The sequence below is a fragment of the Pinus tabuliformis genome, chromosome J (assembly GCF_031772625.1).
Source record: "Pinus tabuliformis cultivar Carrire ecotype Pingquan chromosome J, CPIR1, whole genome shotgun sequence".
Taxonomy (NCBI): Eukaryota; Viridiplantae; Streptophyta; class Pinopsida; order Pinales; family Pinaceae; genus Pinus; species Pinus tabuliformis.
Genome location: NC_142295.1, coordinates 161,420,906 through 161,444,345, shown reverse-complemented (window position 1 = coordinate 161,444,345; position 23,440 = coordinate 161,420,906). Strand labels below are relative to the sequence as shown.

The window sequence follows — 23,440 nt, the reverse complement described above, 5'->3', positions numbered from 1 at the left end:
GTGTTTTGGGAGTATTGCCCTTTGTAAATGGATTTTCCCTTTTTAATGGGTTACAAAGTGGAAAGAGTGCTAATAGGAGGTTTCAGACAGGGTGATTGAAGTTCCGTTACGAAGGAATTGTATAAGAGGGCCACTTGACCATTTATGGTCTGAAGGTTTGACTCGATTGTAGAGTCAGAAACCTGGGACAGTTGTGGATGCACTATTGACAAAATGGATACCGTGGGTATATGTTGGGTAACCCTAGCATCAGTTTGCTAAGTATGGTGATATGCTGGGGGACCCCAGCATCAAATAGTCTATAGGAGCAGTCTACAGGATACACAGAGACAGTCTACAGGATAGGCAGAGAGGGGTTTAAGAGGGTCTATCACGAGAATTGTCCACTGCCACCATTCTAAAGAGGTGGGATCTAAAAATCCATTGATTGATTGTGACAATATGGTAAGCGCCATGTTTGATGAAGCATTGAAGGTTGAAGCTATCACTGTAGCAACAAGATATGAAGCGGTTGGAACTTCTCATGAAGTAGTGTGTCATCTAGCAGCAGTTGATGATTAAGAACAAGATAAAGTGATTGAAGATTTTTTGATGAGAATATCCACTAACAGCATAATAGTGGAAGAAAACCTCCATGTAGTTGAAAAGAAGGCAGATGTAGAGAAGGAAGCTCTCATTGAAGAGAGTCATATTAAAGATGTTTTTAACATTGTTTTTGAATATGCAGGTGTTCACAATAGCATGGGAAAAGAAGTTGAAAGCAAGGTTGTTAATAAGTTTCATGTAGATTTGAAACTCATTGAAGAATGGATTCAGAAACCAATAGGACAAATTGAAGCGAGTCAAACTCATGAATATAAAGCACAAGAAGAAAAGCAAAGAAGACGGTTTGAAGATGCAATGTTTTGGTAGCAGTTCATGGTTGAACAAATATTTGAAGAGGAAGGTGTAGTAGAAAAGATTAGATTGTGTTTCAGCACAAATTCAAGAAAAGTCAAAGAAAAATTGCAGCAGAAGCAAGTAAAGGAATATGGAGCCTACAAGAAGAAAGCGCAACGGAGAATGAAGAAATTTTGAGAATATAAAATTTGGAAGAAGAGAAAAAGAAAATGGAAAATTGTGAAATTCTTGAGTCATTGTAAGCCTAGCTGAGACATAGACCAACATGGATGTTTGAGTGATAATTGAGTCAATTTCTATTGTAGGCTTAGCAGGCATAGTTGAATCATGTTGAGTCATACTGTCGTAAGTAAAGGGGAGTGTTAAAAATTGTAATTACTCCCACATTTGGAGTTAGCTAAACATAGAGAGTTAGTTAACTGAGTGTTGAGTGTTGAGTGTTGAGCGTTGAGTCAAGTCAAGTGATGATTGGAGAGTTAAGTGCAGTCCATATTTAGAGTGTGAGTTAACTGAGTTAAGTGTGTGTGCATGTCAAGATATTTTAGACAATTCGCTAGTTGGAAAAGGTTAAATACCCTTCACCGGGTTCATTGTAAGATTCATGTTTTGTGTTATCAATAGAAGAGCCACAGCTTGTGTTTTATGTGTGAATTAGTTGTTCTTTGTCTCCTCCACCTTTCGAACATATATGATATCTAATTTTGTGTGATGGTCATAAATAGATATGAGTATATGATATTCAATTTTATTTGATATAATTATAATTGAAAGAGTATCAAAATATTCGAGGCTGAGAGTGGGAAGCTAAACAATCTCTTTACCAAGAGATCACAAGATGAATAAAGAAAACACACTTGATTACTTGAGAAAATGAGCTATACATGAACCTAATTTATAGGAACAATAGAGGCTTCTAGGGATAGGTAGAAGATAAGACGAATAACTCAATAGGCAACACAACTAGATAAGGTTAAGATGGGCAATGCAACTAATAAAATCCCTATGTAACTTACAAGTTTCAATATTTATTAGAACTCTAAGAATAATGTAGTCTATATAGTTAAAAAAGAAAATGAATATATCATATCCATTTACAAATATGTAACACTTCTTTATATTAAATAGTAAAATTGATTAGTTTTTATCTTAGAATTCTATTATAAAAACTTATTAGGACAATAGTCCTAATAAATACTCAAACATATTAAGATAATTATTTCCCAATATATTTTATATTAATAAAATTATAATTTCATTTTAAATTATTATTAATTATAAAAAAAATTAATATTCAAATAAACATATATACATTTAAAAAAATATATAATAAAAAATAATCCTAAATAATAAAAATGTAATGATATAAATAAAAATCAAATTTAATTTAACACATTTATAATATTTATAAGATCCTGGAGGTGAGGGAGGTCTTTTACTTGAGGGAGATCCTGGAGGTGGGGGAGGTCCTGGAGGTTTGATACTTCCAACAAAATTCAAAAGGTTGTCGTAAGAAGGTCCGCTTCCGTCTTTATCCACAGCGCTTTTGGCCCGCTCTCTCAGTTCCTGAGCTCTCATTCTCATATTCTTCCCTTCCTGCTCCGCCAAAATCATCTTCACTGCTCTTTTCACGTTCTCTTCATCCGGCTTACTAGTCTCACCGACGCATAGTCTCGTGGCTATATTCAGTCTTTCTACTACGAGCTTCGAGTTAAGTGACTGCTCTGGATGCATAGGCCAAGTGATCATGGGTACTCCCATGCTTATGCTCTCCAGCGTAGAGTTCCACCCGCAGTGAGTGAGGAATGCACCGATGGAAGGATGCGATAGAATAAGGAGCTGAGGCGCCCAACCCCGTATAATTCGCCCCTTCCCTATCTCTCCCTCAGGCACTGGATCGGGTGCTTCAGGCTTGAGCTCCCTACGTCGTCCGATGGCCCAGATGAAAGCGTGCCCGCTAGCTTGCAAGCCTGCCAACAACGCAAAGATTTGTTCGTTGCTGGGAATGAACATGCTCCCAAAACTCACGAACACTACGGACTCCGGTCGTTGGGAATCCAGCCACCGCAAGCACTCTACATCGTCGATATCCGCCGGCTTGCCTCGGAGGATATTCATCTTTCCACGATCGACTCCTTGCTTGTCGAAAACGGCGGGCGGGAGTAGCGGACCTATGTTCAACACGGGTGCCCCAGTCAAACTCTTCAGGTGATCGATCCCCGAGGAATCGATGCCATAAAACGTATTAATGAGTATGGTCCGGTGGTTGTCTCTGGTGCGGTTAATCTCGCTAACCCAGAAGAGCGACGCCTTGGGATCTCGCATAGACGGGGGAAGGTCTGACATGCGCAGCTGGATGGGGAAGCTCAGTCCGGGTGGTACAAAAATCTCGTCGTCAGCTTCCGGGATGACGTTCTGCAGCTTGCAGGTGGCGAGGGCGTGGAGCACAGACACGGCGTATGCCCCGGTAGTGTAGAAAGCAACGCTTGAGATCCCGAACTTGGCAGCGGAGCTGTGAACCCATTCTGAACTAAATACGTCACTGATGATGCAAGCCGGAGAGCCACGGGGAGCGTCGGCATTGTTATTCATCTGTTGGTGCAGCCATTCTTCGAAGGGCCCGTCTATCTTCTCCATGGCGGTGACATGGCAGAGAACATTTCCTGAACCTTCGGTTCCTGGGGACGGCTCCTCGCTGGGAGCGGGTGTCAGTGTTACGAACTGGATGTCCAGATTCGAACTCTGTACCTCAGCCTGGAGGTGTTGGGCGTGCACTGGAAGCGCAATATACGAAACGGCGAGGCCTAGTGAGGCGAGACGGTTGGCCAATTCCAGAAACGGAATTAAATGGCCTTGCATACTACTTGGAACAAGCACTACATGGGGTTTGCTTTCTCCCATTAGCAGAAGTACAGTAATACCCACAATGAGGTTCTGCAGTAATACTACTGATCGACTGATATAGAAAAATTTCCAGGTCTGGCCTTCGTTGTATATATTGCTTACAACGACAGTGAATTGAATAAAATTTCAAACGAACGTGGGAAAGTTGCGGTCCGAGATGCGGATTATACGCGTGCGTGTTTCTTTGAAATGATTAGTGGTACTGCTACATACATATAGAAGAAGGGATGTGATTGAAAGCGTTATGAGTGGCAGAAGAATGGAATGTGGATTTCATTGAGCTTTGAAAGGCAAAGGGCGGGCAGCTGAGCGAATCATTCTGGTTATTGATCTTCTGCATACTACTAATGATGATGGTATCGCATGTGTGTGTGTGCAGATCGAGATGGAGTATGAAGAAATGGCATGTACGGTTGTTGTTATGCATTGTGTTCTGCTATTGGACCACACGGTGTGTTCATTTGGTGAAGTTAGATAATTGATTACTATCAAATATCAGATATCAGATGATTAAGGATTGCCATGACTATAGATGCAGTGATACGGTTATTGTTATTACAACTAAAGGGGCGATGATCCTGGTGTTGATAGGCTGTTCTGCGATTGATTGGACTACACTTACTAAGCACTGCTTATGGACAACGGAGACTTGAATGCCGCGAAGTAAGATAATTGATTATCATCAAATATCAGATGATAATCAACCAGATATTTAACCATTCAGGAATAACCCAATATTTAACTATATTTCAACTTCTTTATATAAAATTTAATTTAACTGAATATTATATTATGATGCATACTACTCATGATGATGAAATCGCAGCGGGATGATCATTCCCGTTATTAGTAATGATAACGCTGATATCGCAGCATGTGTATGTGTGGAGCACGAGGAAATGGTGTTGTTGTATAATAAGATAACATTATTTTGTATCTTAATATAATCTTGTTTATTGCATAAAATTTGGCTTATATTTAAAATTAAATATAATTTACCTATAACATAATAATAACATTTAGCTATATTAATATTATGTATTTATAGCATTTAGCTATATTAATATTATGTATTTATGTTTAGTTATAGTAATATTATGTATTTATCTTTACTATGTTATTGTCCATAATTATTAAATATTTATTATTATAATTGTTAATATATTTTATATATTTACTTGGAGTATATTAAAAATATTAACTAGATAGTTTATATATTAATCTGAGGTAGTTTAGCTTACAAACCAAATAGCTTTTTTCACTGGAATTCACCAAAATCCGGCTATACAACTTCAAGATTTTTAATGAGTTTCCGAAGAAAAACACCTGGATGATGAAAGAACCCACCTCATGAATGTCTTTATTGGTAATGATTACAACAAGAATGAGTGTCTTAAATCCTTACTTAAAGTTAAAAAGGGTCCTAAGGTTAAGAAACATCTTAGGGATGATGAAAAACACTCGGATGATGAAAGAACCCACCTCATGAATGTTTTTATCGGTAATGTTACAATAAGAATGAGTGTCTTAAATCCTTACTTAAAGTTAAAAGGGGTCCTAAGGTTAATAAAGATCCCAATGATGATGAAAAACACATGGATGATGAAAGAACCCACCTCATGAATGTTTTTATTGGTAATGGTTACAATAAGAATGAGTGTCTTAAATCCTTACTTAAAGTTAAAAGGGGTCGTAAGGTTAAGAAAGATCCCAAGGATGATGAAAGAACCCACCTCATGAATGTTTTTATTGGTAATGGTTACAATAAGAATGAGTGTCTTAAATCCTTACTTAAAGTTAAAAGGGGTCGTAAGGTTAAGAAAGATCCCAAGGATGATGAAAGAACCCACCTCATGAATGCTTTTATTAGTAATGGTTACAATAAGAATGAGTGTCTTAAATCCTTACTTAAAGTTAAAAGGGTCCTAAGGTTAAGAAAGATCCCAAGGATGATGAAAAGCACCTAGATGATGAAAGAACCCACCTCATGAATATTGGTAATGGTTACAATAAGAGTGAGTGCCTTAAATCCTTACTTAAAGTTAAAAATGGTCCTTAGATTAAGAAAGATCCCAAGGATAAGTCTTTAGGGGTGCATCTTTCATTTATCCAAGGGACCACTGATAGGATTTCTAGGATTATGAGGAAACATGAAGTCCCCTCGGCCTTTAGGCAACTAAATACCATTAACAACTCTCTGAGGTCGCTCAAGTACCATGTGGACCCGAAGAATATGAAAGGTGTTTATCTCATCCCCTGTTCATGTGGTGCTCCCTACATTGGTGAGACTGAATTGTCCATAAATCAGAGGATTCATGAGTATGCGAAATACATAAAACATGGGAGGACGCAGAGGACACATTCTTTGACTTTGGTTGAACATGCAAAAAAGACTAAACATCATATATGCACTGAAGATGCACAGGTCCTTGCTAAAATTGATCATTTTCATCACCATGAGTTCACAGAAGCTATAGAAATTGAAAAGATGTGTGGGAATCTGATCATTTCCATCACCATAAGTTCATGGAAGCTATAGAAATTGAAAATATGTGTGGGAATCTAAACTGAGACGATGGTTCGAAGACTAGTAGGTGTTAGGACCCTCCCTTTTCCTACTACTTTTAATTTTTATTTATTTTTCTAGGTTTTCTTTATCTCCTTTCTTATTGTTATTCATTATTTTTATTTATTGGTATTATTATTACTTTTTCACTTTAAGGGTAGATTTTATTTTAATTCTCTTATCTTAATTTGAAATTAGAATATTAGAGTAGATTTTAATTTTAATCTCTTTACCTTTTTCTAGCAAGACATTTGTGTAGTTATTCAAAGATAAAAATATAATTTTTCTTAAATAAATATTTATTTACTATTTAATTATTCAAAAATTTTATTTTTAGTTCGTCCTAACATTTTTATTGTTTAGTTATAGGTTAAAATGTAAATATTCTTTATTAGTTAAAAGGAGTTTGTTCTAAATATTTATAAGGTATTAGTTTAGTCAATCTATAATTTACTAAATTATTCATTTATTTAGACTTTTCTAGGAATTTAATTATTCTTGTAGGGATTTACAAGATAACCTCCTCAAAAAAAACACCAAAGGACACCGCTCACACACAGATCACAGATCAATACACCAGTATTTTTGACGTGGTTAAAACCCTCGAAGAGGGAAACAATCCACGGCCTGAGCCAACACGGCCACTTCAGGCAATTTATTAATAAAAGAATGAAAATTTACATAAGCTTCTCTCATGGATGGGTTAACCTACAAATGACCCTCCATGCTATTTAAATAGAGATCATGGACCAATCGGGTGTTAAGCCATGGATCAAGTGTCGGTAATACCGAGGAGAGAATGAACCGCCGGATCACTATATATCGTGACCGTCGGATTGTAAGTTACAAAATGTACATAGTAAAGAAACACACGTTACCTAACTCTATACTAGACCAAGTTATACTTAACTATTTCCTATGTGTCGAAATATCCTAACATCCCCCCTTAAGAACCACTTGGGATAGGATTGAAGGATTTACAAATATGACACAATAGGAGAAGGAAGGAGGCACCAGAGCCTACGCCCCCTTAGTGACAACTTCCTGAACTCCAACCATAAATCGAAGTTTAGTGAACTTGGCCTCTGTGAGAGCCTTTGTAAAGATGTCTGCAACTTGATCATCTGTTGAACAATATTGCACTTCAAGAACATGGTCGTGAATGAGCTTTCTGATGAAGTGCATGTGCAATTCAATGTGTTTGCTGCACTGATGTTGGACTGGATCTTTGCATAGTTGAATGGCACTTTGATTATCACACCAAAGTGTAGTCGGATGCTGCTGCTGAAAGCCAAACTCTGATAGGATCTGACGAAGCCACAAGGCTTCCTTACTGGCTTCTACAGCACCACGATACTTTGCTTTTGCTGAAGAAATAGAAATGGCACCTTGTTTCTTGCAAGCCCATGTAATAGGTCCTGAACCAAGAGTGAACACATAACCTGCAGTAGACTTTCGATCATCAGGGTCACTAGCCCAATCCGAATCAGTGAAACCAACCAATAGAGGAGATGCTTCGGCACTGTAATGAATCCCAAACTGAACTGTACCTCGAACATAACGAAGTATTCTTTTAGCTGCTTTCCAATGACTTTCACGTGGGTTTTGCATAAACCGAGCAACAAGGCCAACAACAAAGGAAAGGTCAGGACGAGTATGGGTTAGATACAAAAGTTTTCCTACAAGTTGATGGTATAAGGTAGCATCAACTTCAGGAGAAGTACAAGTGACTGAAAGTTTGACTCCAGACGGAAAGGGAGAAGGGGATGGCTTACAGTCTTCCATGTGAAAATGGCGTAGAATATCACAGGCATACTTGGACTGGGAAAGGGAAATATCTTCCTTGGATTTCAAGACTTGAAGACCAAGAAAATAATGTAAGTGTCCTAAGTCTGTCATTTCAAACTTCCTTTTAAGGCTAGACTTCACATGGTTTATAAGGTTGGGATCGCTACCAGTCATGATAAGATCATCAACATAAAGAACAAGAATGATAAGAGACTTGCCCACTTTCTTGGTGTAGACAGTGTTGTGAGAATGACACCTAGAAAAGCCATTTTCTACAAGAAAGTTATCCATTTTGGCATACCAAGCTCGAGGATCTTGCTTGAGACCATAAAGGGATTTCTTAAGCCGACATACAAGGCTGGAGTCTGTTTGTATAAAGCCAATAGGTTGTTCCATATAGATTTCTTCATGCAAGTCCCCGTGCAAGAAGGTAGATTTAACATCCATCTGATGGACTTCCCATTTGAAAGAGGCAGCAAGGGAAAGAACAAGGCGGATAGAGTTCATTTTGGCAACAGGGGAGAAGGTTTCAGTGTAGTCAATGCCTTCAACTTATGAAAAACCCTTAGCAACAAGACGAGCTTTATGTTTATCAACTTTCCCATCTGGTCCATACTTGGTTCTGTAAACCCATTTGCATCTAACAAGTTTTCATCCCTTTGGTAGAGGAACAAGATCCCATGTATCATTTGCCAATAATGAATGATATTCTTCATTCATAGCTGCTTCCCAATCTGGATGGCCTGAAGCTTCTGCAAAGGTGTCAGGATCATAATTTACTGAAGCTTGAGCCAGTAAAGAAGAGGCTCTATCAAACTGAGAATGTGTACGTCACTGATCTGTAGGATCACTGGCAAGATCACCTACTGCATCCCGAGTAGCACAGACCCATTTTGGAAGTTGAGGCGCTGAAGGAGGATCCTGAGAATGCGGGGGAGGATTTTCATCCTCGTTTTCATCATCTGAAGAAGAAATATTTTCAAAAGTAGAAGAGATAGGGAGAGGTGGCACATCCACCGAACTAGGCTCGTAGGCCGATATATTTTCAGCAAACTTTACATCTCTTCTAATGATAAAATTTTTGGACTTAAGTGGAATAAGTCTATATCCTTTGACATTTTTAGAATATCCAAAAAAAATACATTTTTCACTCTTAGGTTCTAAAGCTTTATGTTTCTCATCTGGAATATGAGCACATGCTTCACTTCCAAAAATACGAAAGTGACTTACATCTGGTTTAATTGAGCTCCATGCTTCTTATGGAGTGATATTCTTTAAAACCTTAGTAGGAGTGCGATTTATTATGTAATTTGCACAGTTAATTGCTTTTGCCCTATAATTAAGACTAAGTCCTTTAGATTGAAGCATACAATTAGCCATTTCCTTTAAGGTGCGATTCTTCCTTTCATCTACACCATTTTGTTGTGGAGTATATGGAATAATATGTTGCATTTGAATTCCATTCTCAGTGCAAAAGTTGATGAATTTGTTGTTAACATATTCTCCACCATTATCGGTTCTTAGCTTAAGAATTTGATGTCCAGATTGTTTTTCAACAAAGGCCTTAAAGGCCAAGAACATGTTAAATACTTCACTCTTGAGTTTTAAGAAGTATACCCAAGTACGTCTGGAGAAATCATCAATTAAAGTTAAGAAATACTTGTAGCCAGAGAATGAAACAACTGGAAGTGGAGCACATAAATCACTATGCACGAGCTGTAAAGGGGCTGAGGCGTGCCAAGAGGCACATTTTTCAAAACTATCCTGATGATGTTTTCCGAGTACACATCTAGAACAAACACCATCTCTGCAAGATACCATTGGAAGACCTGTCACCATATTTTCTTTACATAGATTATGAAGGGAGCGATAGTTTAAGTGACCAAATCGCTCATGCCAAATTTTGCTCACTTCATCGTTATGAGAAACAAATACTGAGGGAAGATTTGATGACTGTTATAGCTCCAAATCTCACTCTTATGGTTTGTGATGCTGCACTTATGGCCTAGGGCAACCCCTCCTTCCAGACCTGGTCCAAAAATTTAAAAAACAGTGTTTTATTCCCTATACGCGACTTTGCCCTGTGTTAAACGCGTGTACACGCGGGTCTGTCATACCCAACCCGCGTGTATCTATTAAAACACTTAAAAAAATAATAAATTCCTCTTTTTCGGGCGGTGATCGCGGGTTTACCTGCTGGATCACCTGTTAGTGCCCGTGGCCCAACTGTTCCCAACCAACTCCTAACTAAAAAACTACTTTGGAGAGGGTATAAAAAGACATCAAAGGGAAGGCCAAAAAGAGAGAGAGAAAGGAGAGCAAGATTATTATGCTGAGATTTTTCCCCTTTGACCAGGTCTGAAGTCCTTGGTGCTTTCTGCACTTCCCCCATCTTGCATAGGAAACCCTTGTTTCCATGTGTATTGGTGATCATTCATCCTTGATATCATCATTGAGTAAGACTTGGAAGGAGCTCTTGTCGGAGGCTTGAGGCTGGAACGAATCCGGGAGGAAGCTTGCTTGGAGCCTGCTGAAGGTGTTCAGGTGATATCTTTCCGATATATGTACTTTATTTGCCTTTATATATAAAGAAACACGTCTTTGTTCCCGAATAATCTTTCTTTATGCTTATGAGTTTCTTGTGTTGAATTCTTATGAAAGAGGTTACTTAAAGATTTTTTATAACTAACTTTATAGCATAAAGATGATTTATATATAAACTTCTATACATGTACTGTTGTGTTCTTTGATTTGTTTGTCTTGCAGGTCAAAGAAAGAAGAAGGGAACTCCAAGAAGGGTTTGCACCCTAACGGTCTTCTCGAACGTAGGACCTTAGGTATGTACCCTAAACATTAGAATTTGCTTAAAAGTAAGAATGATGGCTGTGTGTGTGTTTCTTTGAATAAGCAATTTTCAGTCTGGTAGAGTCTTAGCCCAAAGGACCCTAGGGGTACTTTCCCTTCAACCAGAATTGGCGACTCCACTGGGGACAACACTCTTGTTGTTCCTAGTTTGGGTAGTCGTCAAGCCAATCAAGGCTCAGTCCCTCTGTTTGTTGGTTCTGACTGTCTGATATTTTCTTGAACTCCAAGCTTTTCCAATTTTTCAGTTTGTGTTTTTTTTTTAATTTTCTTGAAAGACTTCAGATACGCACTTTTTCTGGATTACAGAAGCGTATATACGCAAGTTGCACTAAGTAAACTCGCGTATACGCAGGTTTCCTTAGTTACAGTCGCGTATACACGCATTCTGCAAATAATTGCAGGCGCGTATATCACATAATTTTCAAGATTTATAATTTTTCTTTTGCTGAATGTCTGTCTGGTGGTTTGGGTCAGTTTAAAACAGTCAATTCCCAGTGACAGTTCTCTGTTTAACAGGGGGCATCTTGTTTCGAACTCTCTCTAGTTATAAAGAGTGCTAGTCTTGTTTTTCGTTGATTGCAAGCGTCATTGATTTTTGACACACAAGATTTCTGTTTAAGAATCTTGATTGCTCTGTTTCGGCAGAGTGGGAAGATTGTCTTCAATCTTTGTGTCCATTTTGTTTTCATGACATTTGTGTTTGCTTAACGAAATCATTTTTATGACCATTTACTCCTTTGTTTCGGGAAATTTGTTTGTTACCAGTTTCTTGAAACTTGTCTTTTGATATTTTGGACTTTCATTGCTGCTTTTGATTGTCAAAAGCGTTTTCGAACACATTTTATTTTTGTTGAGTTTTCATCATTTGAAAGGTGTCAATTCACAAAAGTGTTTGGTGGCTTGTTTATCAATCATTAGTGTCAGTATTTTTGAGAGTTTTCCTTTGAAAAAGACTTTTTGGTTTGATTGAAAGAAAATCTTTTGAAAGTTTTGAGTTTCGCTTTCTTAAACTTGCTTTTCATTTGATTTCCTTTTTGCGAAGTGAAAGTGCTTTGTTTTTATCTTAAAACTTGTTTTTATTGTTTGGACGAAATGATTGGTAACACATCATCTTCTATCTAAGCATTTTAGTGGCAAGACAAAATTTGGTAAAGCAGCAACTTTCCTTCTTTTTTTTTAGAGTAGTCTTTGAATCTTGCATCCACATATAGTTCTTGCATTAGGGTAAGATTTGCATCTCTTTTTAGGCATATTTAGTTTTGTTAGTTTTTGTGAGTGTGGAGTCTGAAAAGAAAAGGAAAAAATTTTGTTTATATTACAAGTGCCTTCTGAACCTCATAGAAATTGCTCTTCATCGAAAACAAAAGTGCATGTGCATGTAGCTAAGTTTTATTAATTTCTTTTGCGTCCATAAAAACACCACAAGTTTCACCTCCATTACCCTTGACTTAAAGAACAGCCTAATAAAATCAAGCGCTTAATTAAAATCCACTAGAACTTTTTGTTTTAGTTATTACACCAACAAGTTTAGGATTTTAGGGCCTTGGATTAGGCGAGTGGAGAGTTAACTCTCCAAGGCCACACAAAACGTCAAACATAAGAGTCTGATTAAAGAGAGTAAATCCAATAGCGTTAGGAAGACCAGGAAAGCTCCGGATCTGGGAGTTAAGCACGAGGGTCTGTGAAGACAGGGAAGAGAGATACCCCCTCTCCTACTTGTCCGAACTTACCTCACGACTGTTCCGCCTGGCTTCTGCGACGAGTTGGTACCCATAGTTGCCTCTCCTAGGGATCTGCATAGGTGGCTGCGGAGGGGAATCCCGTGGCACCTGAGGTCGACGTTGTATCACTCTCGACAGTACTTCCGGAGGGCACCCTTGCGAAGCTTGGGGGCTTGCACCGGCGCAGGCTGTTGTTAGGAGGTCAGCGTAACTTCCTCTGATACCTTCGCTGATAGGACTGGGCCCTCATCATCCCAGACTATCTTCGGAAGGCCCTTTGATTCACTTTCTCGTATTTTGGTGTCCGGTCCTAATCACCCGGAGTGGAAATACTTGAAAGTTGTTTGACTGGCTGTATCTTTAGGAACTTTATAGTGTGTGCTCTGTGCTCCTAGTTGGCCTAGCTTTTAATTTTTTGAGTCTTTAGATAAGATCATAACAAAAAATTCAAAGTGGCTGACCGGTCTCCAAGACGGTCTCGAAGACTTCGTGGTCTCTCGCCACCTAGTTTAGAGCCTTCTCCTAGAAGGCGCAGAGGGAATACTACCGGTGGGGTCCGTCCCACGCCGGTTGACGCATCGGGGATTGATCCTCCTCTCGGGGATATTAGCGGCCAAGCAAGGCCTGGTACTTCTGAACAAGAGAGGGACACTCCAGTCTTTTCTCAAGTTCGCTTTCAAGCGGAGAATAACGTAGAGGTAGAAGAACTTTCAGAATCATTAGTGATTCCAAATTCTCCACTACCATCTAGTTATCCAGACGTATTGCAATACGTTGGGCCTCCATTATATAGACCAGCGAGTCCAGGTTACGCTACGCGCTTACCATTTATGATCACTACTGGAAGCATGGCTTCCACGAGTGCTGCGACTATGCAAACCCCAACATCGGTGCAAGGGGGAGGAACCATTTCCATCCCCTCCGCTTCCTTGCTCGGATCGTTTGCTAGCACATCTTTGGTTGGGTCTACTTCCATTCCGTCCACGAGTGGAAATGCCCAAACCAATGCTTTTAGTACTGGTTCCTTCCTTTTTGGCACCCAATCACAGGGTATTCCATCAGTTCCGTTCAGTGCCGCTACGTCCATGATGGGCGGATCAGCTTCATTTCAGGGTTTTCCTTTTGGAAGTGGTCATATCCCACATTCCAACCCAACGGTAGGATCCATGCCTTTTTCTTCAATAGGACAAAGCAGCAATCCTTTCCAAGGTTGGAATAACCCTGGGGTTAGTAACGCAGGAACTGCGAATCCATTCATTGGCCAACAAGGAAGTAGGCCGTATTCCACGGTTAGCATGTTTCAAAGTATTCCTCCCCTCGCTTCGGCTTGGAACCCATATCAGGGGTTATCGACTCCTTACAATTCTTTAGGACGAAACTTTGCAAGCTATGGAGCTTATACGGCAGGAGTTGGTCAAACTCCGAATTTTGCTGGACCACAAGGCTTGCCTTTTGGTTCAGCCGGTTCTACTGGTCACTTCGGGCAACCTAGTGCCTCCCAAATTCCAGGACAATCTTTTCAGAACTTTGGGAGTTCTGCCCAGTCTAGGTGGAATCCCCTAGGTCCTCCTAGGCTTCCGTTTCTGGCAACGTTAAACTTGCCAGATCTCACTAAGCTAACGAATGACCCTATCAGGTATAATCCGGCCTGGCCTCCGGTCCCAACCAAACTCCCTTCGGACATTCCAAAATTCGAAGGGAAGAGTGGTGAAGATCCGGGCGATCATGTAACCACATTCCATTTGTGGTGCTCATCTAACTCCCTCATCGAGGATTCGATTAGGTTGAGACTCTTTCAGCGCACCTTGACTGGTAATGCGGCTAAATGGTATATAGAGTTGCCAGGGGGCAGCTTTACATCGTTCGCTGACTTAGCCAATATCTTCTTGAATCACTTCCAGTTGCCTGTCCGCTATGATGCCGGAACTGAACTTCTGGCTACCTTTCGTCAGGATAAGGCAACCCACATTTCTGATCACATTCAGGAATGGAGACGGAGAAAGAGGCTCATTAAAGCCGAAATCCCTCCGGAGTACCGTCTAGAGTGGTTTTTGAAGTCTTTGCAACCCGAGATCTCCAAGGATGTCTCCATGTCTGGGGTCTATTCTGAGGAGCAAGCCATTTTCAGGGCCCAGCAGTTAGAACTGATTTACTCTCAGTCTGGGATCCTCCAAAAGTACTTGCCAGATGCTCCTGGATCTAAGGTTGATTTAGCTAAGCCAAAGCCAGGTCCGCACGCGGATGGTATCGTAGGGTCAGTAGACTCGACTACAGTGAACTTGTTGAATCAATTGCAGCAGTTGTCATTACAAACTGCTCCTAACAACCAAGTCACAATGTCTAATCCTCCCGCTTCCCAAAATTCTTCCATTAACGCCGTCCAATCCGATAACACCAAAGGAAATCAAAATTCCAATGGGAAAAAGAAAGGACGTGGTAAAAAGAAGAACTCGGATGGGAAGCCCGATGCAAATAAATCCGGCAACAAAGCTGGTGGTGGTAAAGGTGAGTCGAGAAAGAAAGTTAAGTTTCCTTGCAAGTTATGCAGTGGGGACCATCTAACTCATCTTTGCCCTAGAATTGAAGACGCTCAGCGCTTGTTAGGACAGCAAGGGACTTCTAGTTCGCAAGCTGTGTTGACTAACCCGTTTCCCCAAGGGCAGCAACTTCTTGCTGGCGCAAATTCGAATCCTGGGACCTCCTCAGGGGGCAACCAGGAAGGGAAAAAAGCATCAAATGTTTTTATGATGGGTTCAAACGTTAACGTGACTACTCGGTCACGTGATTATGGTGAAGCTGAAACATCTAAGGATAAAACGGTTCCCGGAAGTAATGACCTTCATATCGAGCGACCTCCTGTTGAGACTATACCTAGGATACCGAAAGGTTCCGCCAAACGCGCGACAATTAACCCCAATGCTAGAGCCGCCCAAAATTACTCCATTGTGGAGGATTTGGCTCAAAGCCCATGTGCTATGTCCGCTTTGGAAGTTCTCCAGTCGTGTCCGTCTCAGAGAAGTGCTTTACTCTCCGCCATTGGAGCAGTCGATCCAGCTAACTCTCTAGTGCTCTCTTTTGACATGTCAAATGTCAAAAAGAGACTCCCTCATCATATGGCTTTTCAGGTAAAGTCAACATACCGGAAAATCAATATTTTTCGCACCGTTATAGATGAAGGAGCTTCCACATGCGTCATGTCCATGTCATGTTGGAAGGCTATTGGTTCACCTTCGGCTGTTCCTTCACCAACCGTCTTAACTGCATTTGATGGCCATTCTCACAAGCCGCATGGGATTATCCCGGCCTTTCCTATATGTGTTGGAGGGAAGGTCGTTAATATCGAAGTTGAAGTCGTAGATGCTAACCTAGACTATAATCTCCTATTAGGAAGGAACTGGGTGTACGAGATGGAAGCCGTTGTTTCGACTCTGTTTCGTGTCATTTGCTTTCCTCATGAGGGGAAAATCGTTAAGGTTGATCAATTGGACTATGCTCCAATCGATCCTCAAGCAACCTCCGACTCTACTGTTCCTTTGGTGGATAACCCTCGCCCGCTGACTGAGAATTTAGGAGTAGGGATGTATTCCTCATTGATGGGTACGTTTGATCTTCCCTCTCCTTTTGCAAGAATCAATGCTATTTCATCATCCAAGGAGTCTTCTCGAGAAGAGTTCTTCCGAACTCATCATTTCTCCGACCCTTGGACCTTGCCTTCACCTACGACCACGTTAGTTGAAGGGCAAGTTAATGGAATGGCGTTTCCTATATCTGCAGTTGAGCTTAGATATCAGGCTATCGTAGACTCTGCAGATAACCATTCTACTCCTTTTTCCGAAGAGGAGTTAGATGGTCATGTGGCCCCCGCTTGGAGCTTTGATTCTAACTCTGCCTTGGACTGCTTAGATTTGGTTCTACCTTCTGAAGAAACAATCCTCGAAATTATGATGGGTATAGATCGACCTTGGGAAGACTTACACCATCGCTCATATTTTCTTCCTCCATTGCAGGAAGTAGAATCTAGATTCTCCGAGCTCGTTGGTAGTGATGTTTGTACGGTGTCGAACCCTTTGGCTCCAACACACGTGCGTGCCGAAGGTAATATGTCGGTAATCTCAAAAACGATACCTATAAACATCTCTAAGGATCCTAACATCATCGAGAATATCTTCATCGGAAGTGAGTGTTCCCCTGAAGAAATTCAAATTTACACCGACCTATTCAAGGAATATCGTGATGTATTTGCTTGGTCTTATGAGGAAATGCCCGACATTGATCCTTCTATAGTCCAACATGAGATCAAGACGTACGAAAACGCAAAACCGATTCGTCAAAGGCTTCGGCCGGTTAACCCTAGGAAAGCAGCGGCTATCAAAGCTGAGGTTGAGAAGCTGCTAAGGGCGGGTTTTATATACCCTGTTCCTCTTACGGATTGGGTTTCGAATCCAGTCCCTGTGGACAAAAAGCAAGGAACAATCTGCGTATGCATCGATTTTAGGGACTTGAACAAGGCTTGTCCAAAAGACAATTACCCCACGCCATTCATTGATCAGATTATCGACGAGTGTGTGGGTAATGAAATTTTTTCCTTCATGGACGGTTTTTCGGGTTATAATCAGATCTCCATCTGTCCTGAAGATCAGCAAAAGACAACCTTCATATGTCCCTGGGGTAGCTTTGCATATCGAAAGATGCCTTTTGGTCTAAAAAATGCTGGAGCCACCTTTCAGCGGGCCATGTCTTACGCTTTCCATGACATCAAACATATCATCGAAGCATACTTAGATGATCTCGCTGCTCGTTCTCGAAAGAGGACTGATCATCCTAGTCATCTTCAATTAGTCTTTGAGCGATGTCGTTTCTATAAAATCCGGTTGAATCCCAATAAGTGCGTTTTCGCGGTTACATCCGGTCGGTTGTTAGGGTTTATTGTGTCTAATGAAGGGATCCGGGTTGATCCCTTCAAGGTAGAGGCAATAGTTCAGTTGCCTCCCCCGTCCTCAATCCGTCAACTTCAAAGTCTCCAAGGGAAGGCCAATTTCTTGAGACGGTTTATAGCAAATTACGCCGAGATCACTAAAGGGTTCATGCGTTTGCTACGGAAAGGAGTTCCATTTGTGTGGGACGACTTTGCGCAGCGGTCGTTTGATGCTTTGAAAAAGGCATTAGTCTCTGCCCCGCTTTTGAGTCCATCGGACTATGGTAGAGACTTCCTTTTATATCTCGCTGCAGCAGAATCTACCATTGGTATGGTTTTAGTTCAGGAAGACGATGCTCTCGTCGAGCACGTGATTTATTATTTGAGCTGAGGCTTAATAGGCCCTGAACTCCGCTATTCTCCGGTTGAGAAGTTGGCCTTGGCAGCTGTCCATGCTGTCCAGAGGCTCCGTCATTATATTTTGCTACGCAAAACTTTTGTCTTAGCAGCGGTTAATCCATTTCAATTTGTCCTCAGTAGGCGAGTGATTGGGGGCAAATATAATAGATGGATAGTCATTTTACAAGAATTCGATCTCGAGTTCTTGTCCGCCAAGTCTAAGAAATCTATGGTCTTCGCGGAGCTAATTTCTGAGCTTCCTTGTGGAGAGGATACTGTTTATGAGGAAAGTTTACCCGACGAACATATATTCCTCATCTCTTCACAAGACCCTTGGTACGGAGATATCATTGTTTATCTCCAGACTTCGAAGTTTCCCTCTACTTTCTCCAAGGATGAACGTCGCAAGTTACGTCACCTGGCTAAAAACTATGTTATCATTGGTGACACCTTATATCGTCGAGGGGTTGATTCAATTCTTCGACGTTGTTTAACCTTAGAGGAAGCAGAGTCTGTTCTCAATGATTGCCACAGTGGAGCTTGTGGTGGTCATCTATCAGGGCTTGCTACAGCCCAGCGCATCTTACGTGCCGGCTACTTTTGGCCTTCACTCTTTAAGGACTATGTGGAAGCGGTCAAACGCTGTCACCCATGTCAAATTTTTACTCGCAAGATGCGCGCGCATCCAGCTCCCCTTTTTCCCGTTGTCACCGTCGGTCCCTTTACTAAGTGGGGTATTGATTTTACGACTTGTAATCCGCCTTCAGCGACAAATCACAAGTACATTATCGTGGCTGTAGACTACTTCACGAAGTGGGCTGAAGCCATGCCTACTTATAAGAACGACAGTGACACGACAGCTTTGTTTCTTTTCAATCAAGTTATCTCAAGATTCGGTATCCCAAGAGAGATTGTCACTGACCATGGCAGTCATTTCCAAAATCAGCTAATGTCCGAATTGGCTTTTAAATTAGGTTTCCGTCAAGAGCATTCGTCTCCTTACTATCCTCAGGCCAATGGACAGGTCGAGGCAGTCAATAAAACTCTTAAGACGATACTCCAACGGACAATCGATAAAAATCGGTCCAATTAGCACATTATGTTGTATCCGGCTCTTTGGGCATACCGAACCTCCGTCAAAACGGCTACTGGTTTTACTCCTTTTCAGTTGGTTTACGGGATGGAATCTATCTTTCCAGTCGAATGTGAAATTCCATCTCCGAAATTGGCTGTCGAGCTTCTTCCTGAGACTTCGAGTCTCGAGGAGCGCCTAGTTCACCTGGAACATCTCGATGAGCAGCGTCGAGATGCCGCCACGACGAATGAGGCCCTTAAGAAAAGGGTCAAAACTTAGTATGATAAGTCTGTCCGACCTCGTGTCTTTTCTGAAGGTGACCTTGTCTTGGTCTATGACCAAGATAAGGACGCCTTGGGGGCAGGCAAATTCAAGCCTATGTGGTACGGTCCTTTCATTATAAAACGAGTCTTAGAAAAAGGATCGTATGAGTTAATTGATTTCGAAGGAAACAAGCTGGCGGAGCCCCGAAATGGGCTCTATTTAAAGAAGTATTTTGCTTAGTTTTACCAGGCAATGGCTTCTTTGTATTTTATGTATATTTTTACATATCTTATCGAGCGTTTTCTGATATCAACACTTTTTGGTCTGCTTTGGCAGGTGTTGATGGATGATTTGGTTTATTTTGGATTCGCCGATGGTGCTAGTCGGCACACTCGGAATCTTGCTTCCGCAGCTTGGGTACTTTATTACCCAACTGGTCAGTTGATGACATCGAGAGGCGTGTGTATCGGTCCTGCTTCAAACAATATGGCCGAGTATACAGCTGTTATCAATTTACTATCCGAGGCAATCTCTTATGGGATCGACTCGTTGGTAGTGTATCTTGATTCTCAATTGATAGTGTCTCAGTTAAATAACATTTATCGGGTTAGAGATCCATCATTATATCGCCAATATTTAAGGGTGAGGTTGTTGCAAAGATCATTTACTTACATTAATTATTTGCACATTCCAAGATCTCAAAATTGGTTAGCTGATTCTATCGCTAATCAAGCATTAGACTGGCATATCAATCATTCATCATCATAAAATCATGCATCAAAAAGTCAAACTGTATATATATATATATATATATATATATATATATATATATATATATATATATATATATATATCGCAAAGCGTCTCGAGTGTACATATGTGTGTCCAAAATATACAAAATTGGGATTCAAATGCCCATAATCATGTCAGGCATATCTAATGCCTCGGCTCTGGATGAGCAGCTAAATAACTAACTATAGCAGTAGCCACGCGCCGAAAGACGCGAACCCAGTCACGTGGCATCCCAACCACATGACGCTGCATATCTGGAGGAAGGTCCTCTATCTCGGCCATCGGTACTTGGTAGCTCAATCTCGCCAAGTGTCGCTGGACGTTGTTGAGGGTCCTTTCCGCATTCGCAGCCTCCTCTTCGGCTCCTCGGCCACGCCGTCCATGCCGTGGGAATCCATCTGGTCACACGGGCCCAATGTCTGGAACATGATCATCATATCAGTCATTTGAATCTCATCAAAAAAAAAATATATATATATATATATATTTTTCAAAGTTCATCATTATATTTGAAAAATCCTAAAAATCATAAAAATAAAAAAAAATCTTACCGATCTCGCCCCATGCTGCATCTGGTGGTAACACTAGGTCAGGATCGCCTCGGAAATCCAGTCCAGCATAGGGGTAGTTGTCTATGGCGATGATCTGTTGCTCCCACCAAGCAAAAAAGTCGTCGTCGAATGCATTCCTGGGCACTTCCCCACCCCCCAGACGTTTCATCAAGTCAGCCCACTGGCCCATGCGTGGATCACGTGGACTACTGATGGGAACTGCTACCCTGGGGCGGAGTGCGGGAACCTTCTCGAAGAAAAAAGTGCATAAAATGGTTCCGTACCCAAAGTTCTTGGTCTGTCCCCTCCTGATAGAAGCAAGCTGCTCCTTCATGTTGGCAAGTAGAGGAGTGCACCAGTCAAACACCGTGGTGAGACAGTCCACTGCTACGCTCATGTTTACCCGTGATGCCTGATGTAGCGAGGATGATCCGTTCACTCGAGCTATGGTGAACAAGATTATCCGCAGTGACAAACTCGCCACGTGTGGGATCGAGATCTGACTCCCGACCTTCCGATGACCTGGGCAGTAAAGTTGTACATAGTCGTCTACACTGAGACTATTCCGGGTCCTGCCCCGGGAGTGTACTACCTCTCCCCTTCGGGAAAGGCCCGTGATGAAATATATATCTTCCACTTCTACCCTGAGTGGCATCTGATCAATCACAAAAGCTTCTTCCTCGACATCCCAATAATCAATGAGTCTCTCGAGCAGACGCACATTTGCTTTCATATTTGGCAACTTGAAGAATTTTAACAATCCGCATCCCCGTAGGGCGTCTAATGCCTCATCATTGTTCATAACTTCATTATCTACGGTTGAGTGCTCTCTTTCACGCCATGTGAGAGTCATCCTGGAAGAAAAAATCATTTTCATCCATTAGTTTTATGTATAAAAATGTTTCGCTGCGCACACGCGGGTTACCCTATACACAGTCGCGTGTAGGACCGTCGTATACGCGATTTATATACATCCAACCCGCGTGTACGCCGCAGAACGATTTTTTGCAAAAATCTAACGGTGAAACATTAATTAAACTTCCTAAAAACTATCACAATTGATTGCAAGACAAGTTTAGTGCTTACCTGGAAGTTTTCGGCAAGTTTGAACGGTTGAATAAGTCACGGGGAAGTTTGCTCCTTTTGCTCCACAATTTGCTCTCCAAGTCAAACGGTGAAAATGGTAAGTCCAAAATTTCTTTTTATAAGTTTTGAAAATGCAAAATTTTTTCAAAATTTTATTTTGTTTGGTTTCATGTCACTTTTAACTTGGGAGCTTGGAATGTCGAGATTGAGTTGTTTTTCAGGACATTTTGGACATTTTTCGACGGTTCGAGACGGTTCCATGACTGCTGACCCGTCATGGCAGGTATCGTGTTCTCATTGGCATATAGGTTAGGGATACCATTTCTCCGTTGCACTATGCATACTAGCCTCCATTTGACCGATACATCTGCCGTAGGGTCGACCCCATCATGTTATGGTTCGCAAGCCATTTTCACTCGCCGATTCTTTAAATCATGACATGATGGTAGAGCCATCCTTTTACATGGGCATCCTAGTTAGCACCTCACTGACATTTGTTGCCCATGCTGCTTCGTTTTGAGTAGGCTCGGGAGTCCTCTGTAGTCCCGCCATGACTTATGCGTTGAAGACTCATTCCTCCTTGCTTCCTCGCTTCGTTCTGGCCTTATATCCTAGAGGCTCCTATGTGTGTTGAGTTGTACTTCTGCATTGCATGTTGACCATTTGCACCTTTTGGCCTATAGCCGGCTTCACTTGGACTCGTGTTTAAGCCAACTTTTGACCATGATGTCTGCAAAATCAACCTTGCATACCTTTGACTTCTGCAGCTTGACATACCTAGATCCGTGGAAGGAACATACCTTTGAGTGTCACTGACTAGTTTTCCACCTCCCTGCATTGAGCATAGGAACAGTCCTTTCCCAGGAACTAGATCATCTGTTTCACCAACACTCGTTCTTTCCACTGTACCATAGCATTCTTTTATTCTTTTTCCGGCTTATCAGAAAAAGACAAAAAAATTAAATATTCCAAAAAGAGCGGGAACAGGGACATTATTTCCATTTATTGTTGGCAGCTAGAGTCAGTCGTGTCGCCCTTGAACAAAGCACTCAAAACAAAGTCTCCTCCGCATGGGTGGGATTTAGTTTGACTTAGGTAAGCCATAACCTTGTTATCGAGTCAGTTCTCCCCCGATTGGTTATCTCTTCCAATCATATGGAGGGTTCGTTCGTGCCTCCTGCATGACGAACTTATACAGATTCATTATATGCTGCCACATAGTCACATTGAGTCGTGCTTTTGTTCAAGGGAAGTTAGCCTGAGTCGGCCTTTCTGCGGTGTCTCTTGACTCATTTTTCAGTCGGCCATCCCTGGTTGTCAGTGTCATGTCTATCATCACATCAGTTATATTGGTCCTTCACTCGTGCCGGTTTGAGAAGGTCCCCATTGACTTCTTGCTGGCGGGTCTTGTCCTTATCGACGGCGACACATTGCTCTGAGGGCAGACCTAGAGACCGCACCCTGGCCCTATTTTCATTATTGATAGGTCACCTTGTGCTCAGCATCGATCAGTATCATGGGTCTTTGACTGAGTGGTTTCCCTTGTGTTCGACATCAGCATACATTATCACACATTGGGATTCGTGCAGTACCTTGGTTTCCATTTGACCCTATTGG

At 41.4% G+C, this 23,440-nt stretch overlaps 1 protein-coding gene across 1 annotated transcript in view; it reads right to left on the bottom strand.

The window, feature by feature from the left end:
- The window catches only part of LOC149226169 (scopoletin glucosyltransferase-like), a 67,073-nt gene extending 63,275 nt beyond the window's left edge, over window positions 1–3,798 (bottom strand). Inside the window, exon 1 of the mRNA XM_089380127.1 lies at window positions 2,337–3,798. Coding sequence (XP_089236253.1) covers window positions 2,337–3,798 — 1,462 coding nt within the window. The remainder of the gene's footprint in view (window positions 1–2,336) is intronic.
- Window positions 3,799–23,440: the final 19,642 nt, after the last annotated feature.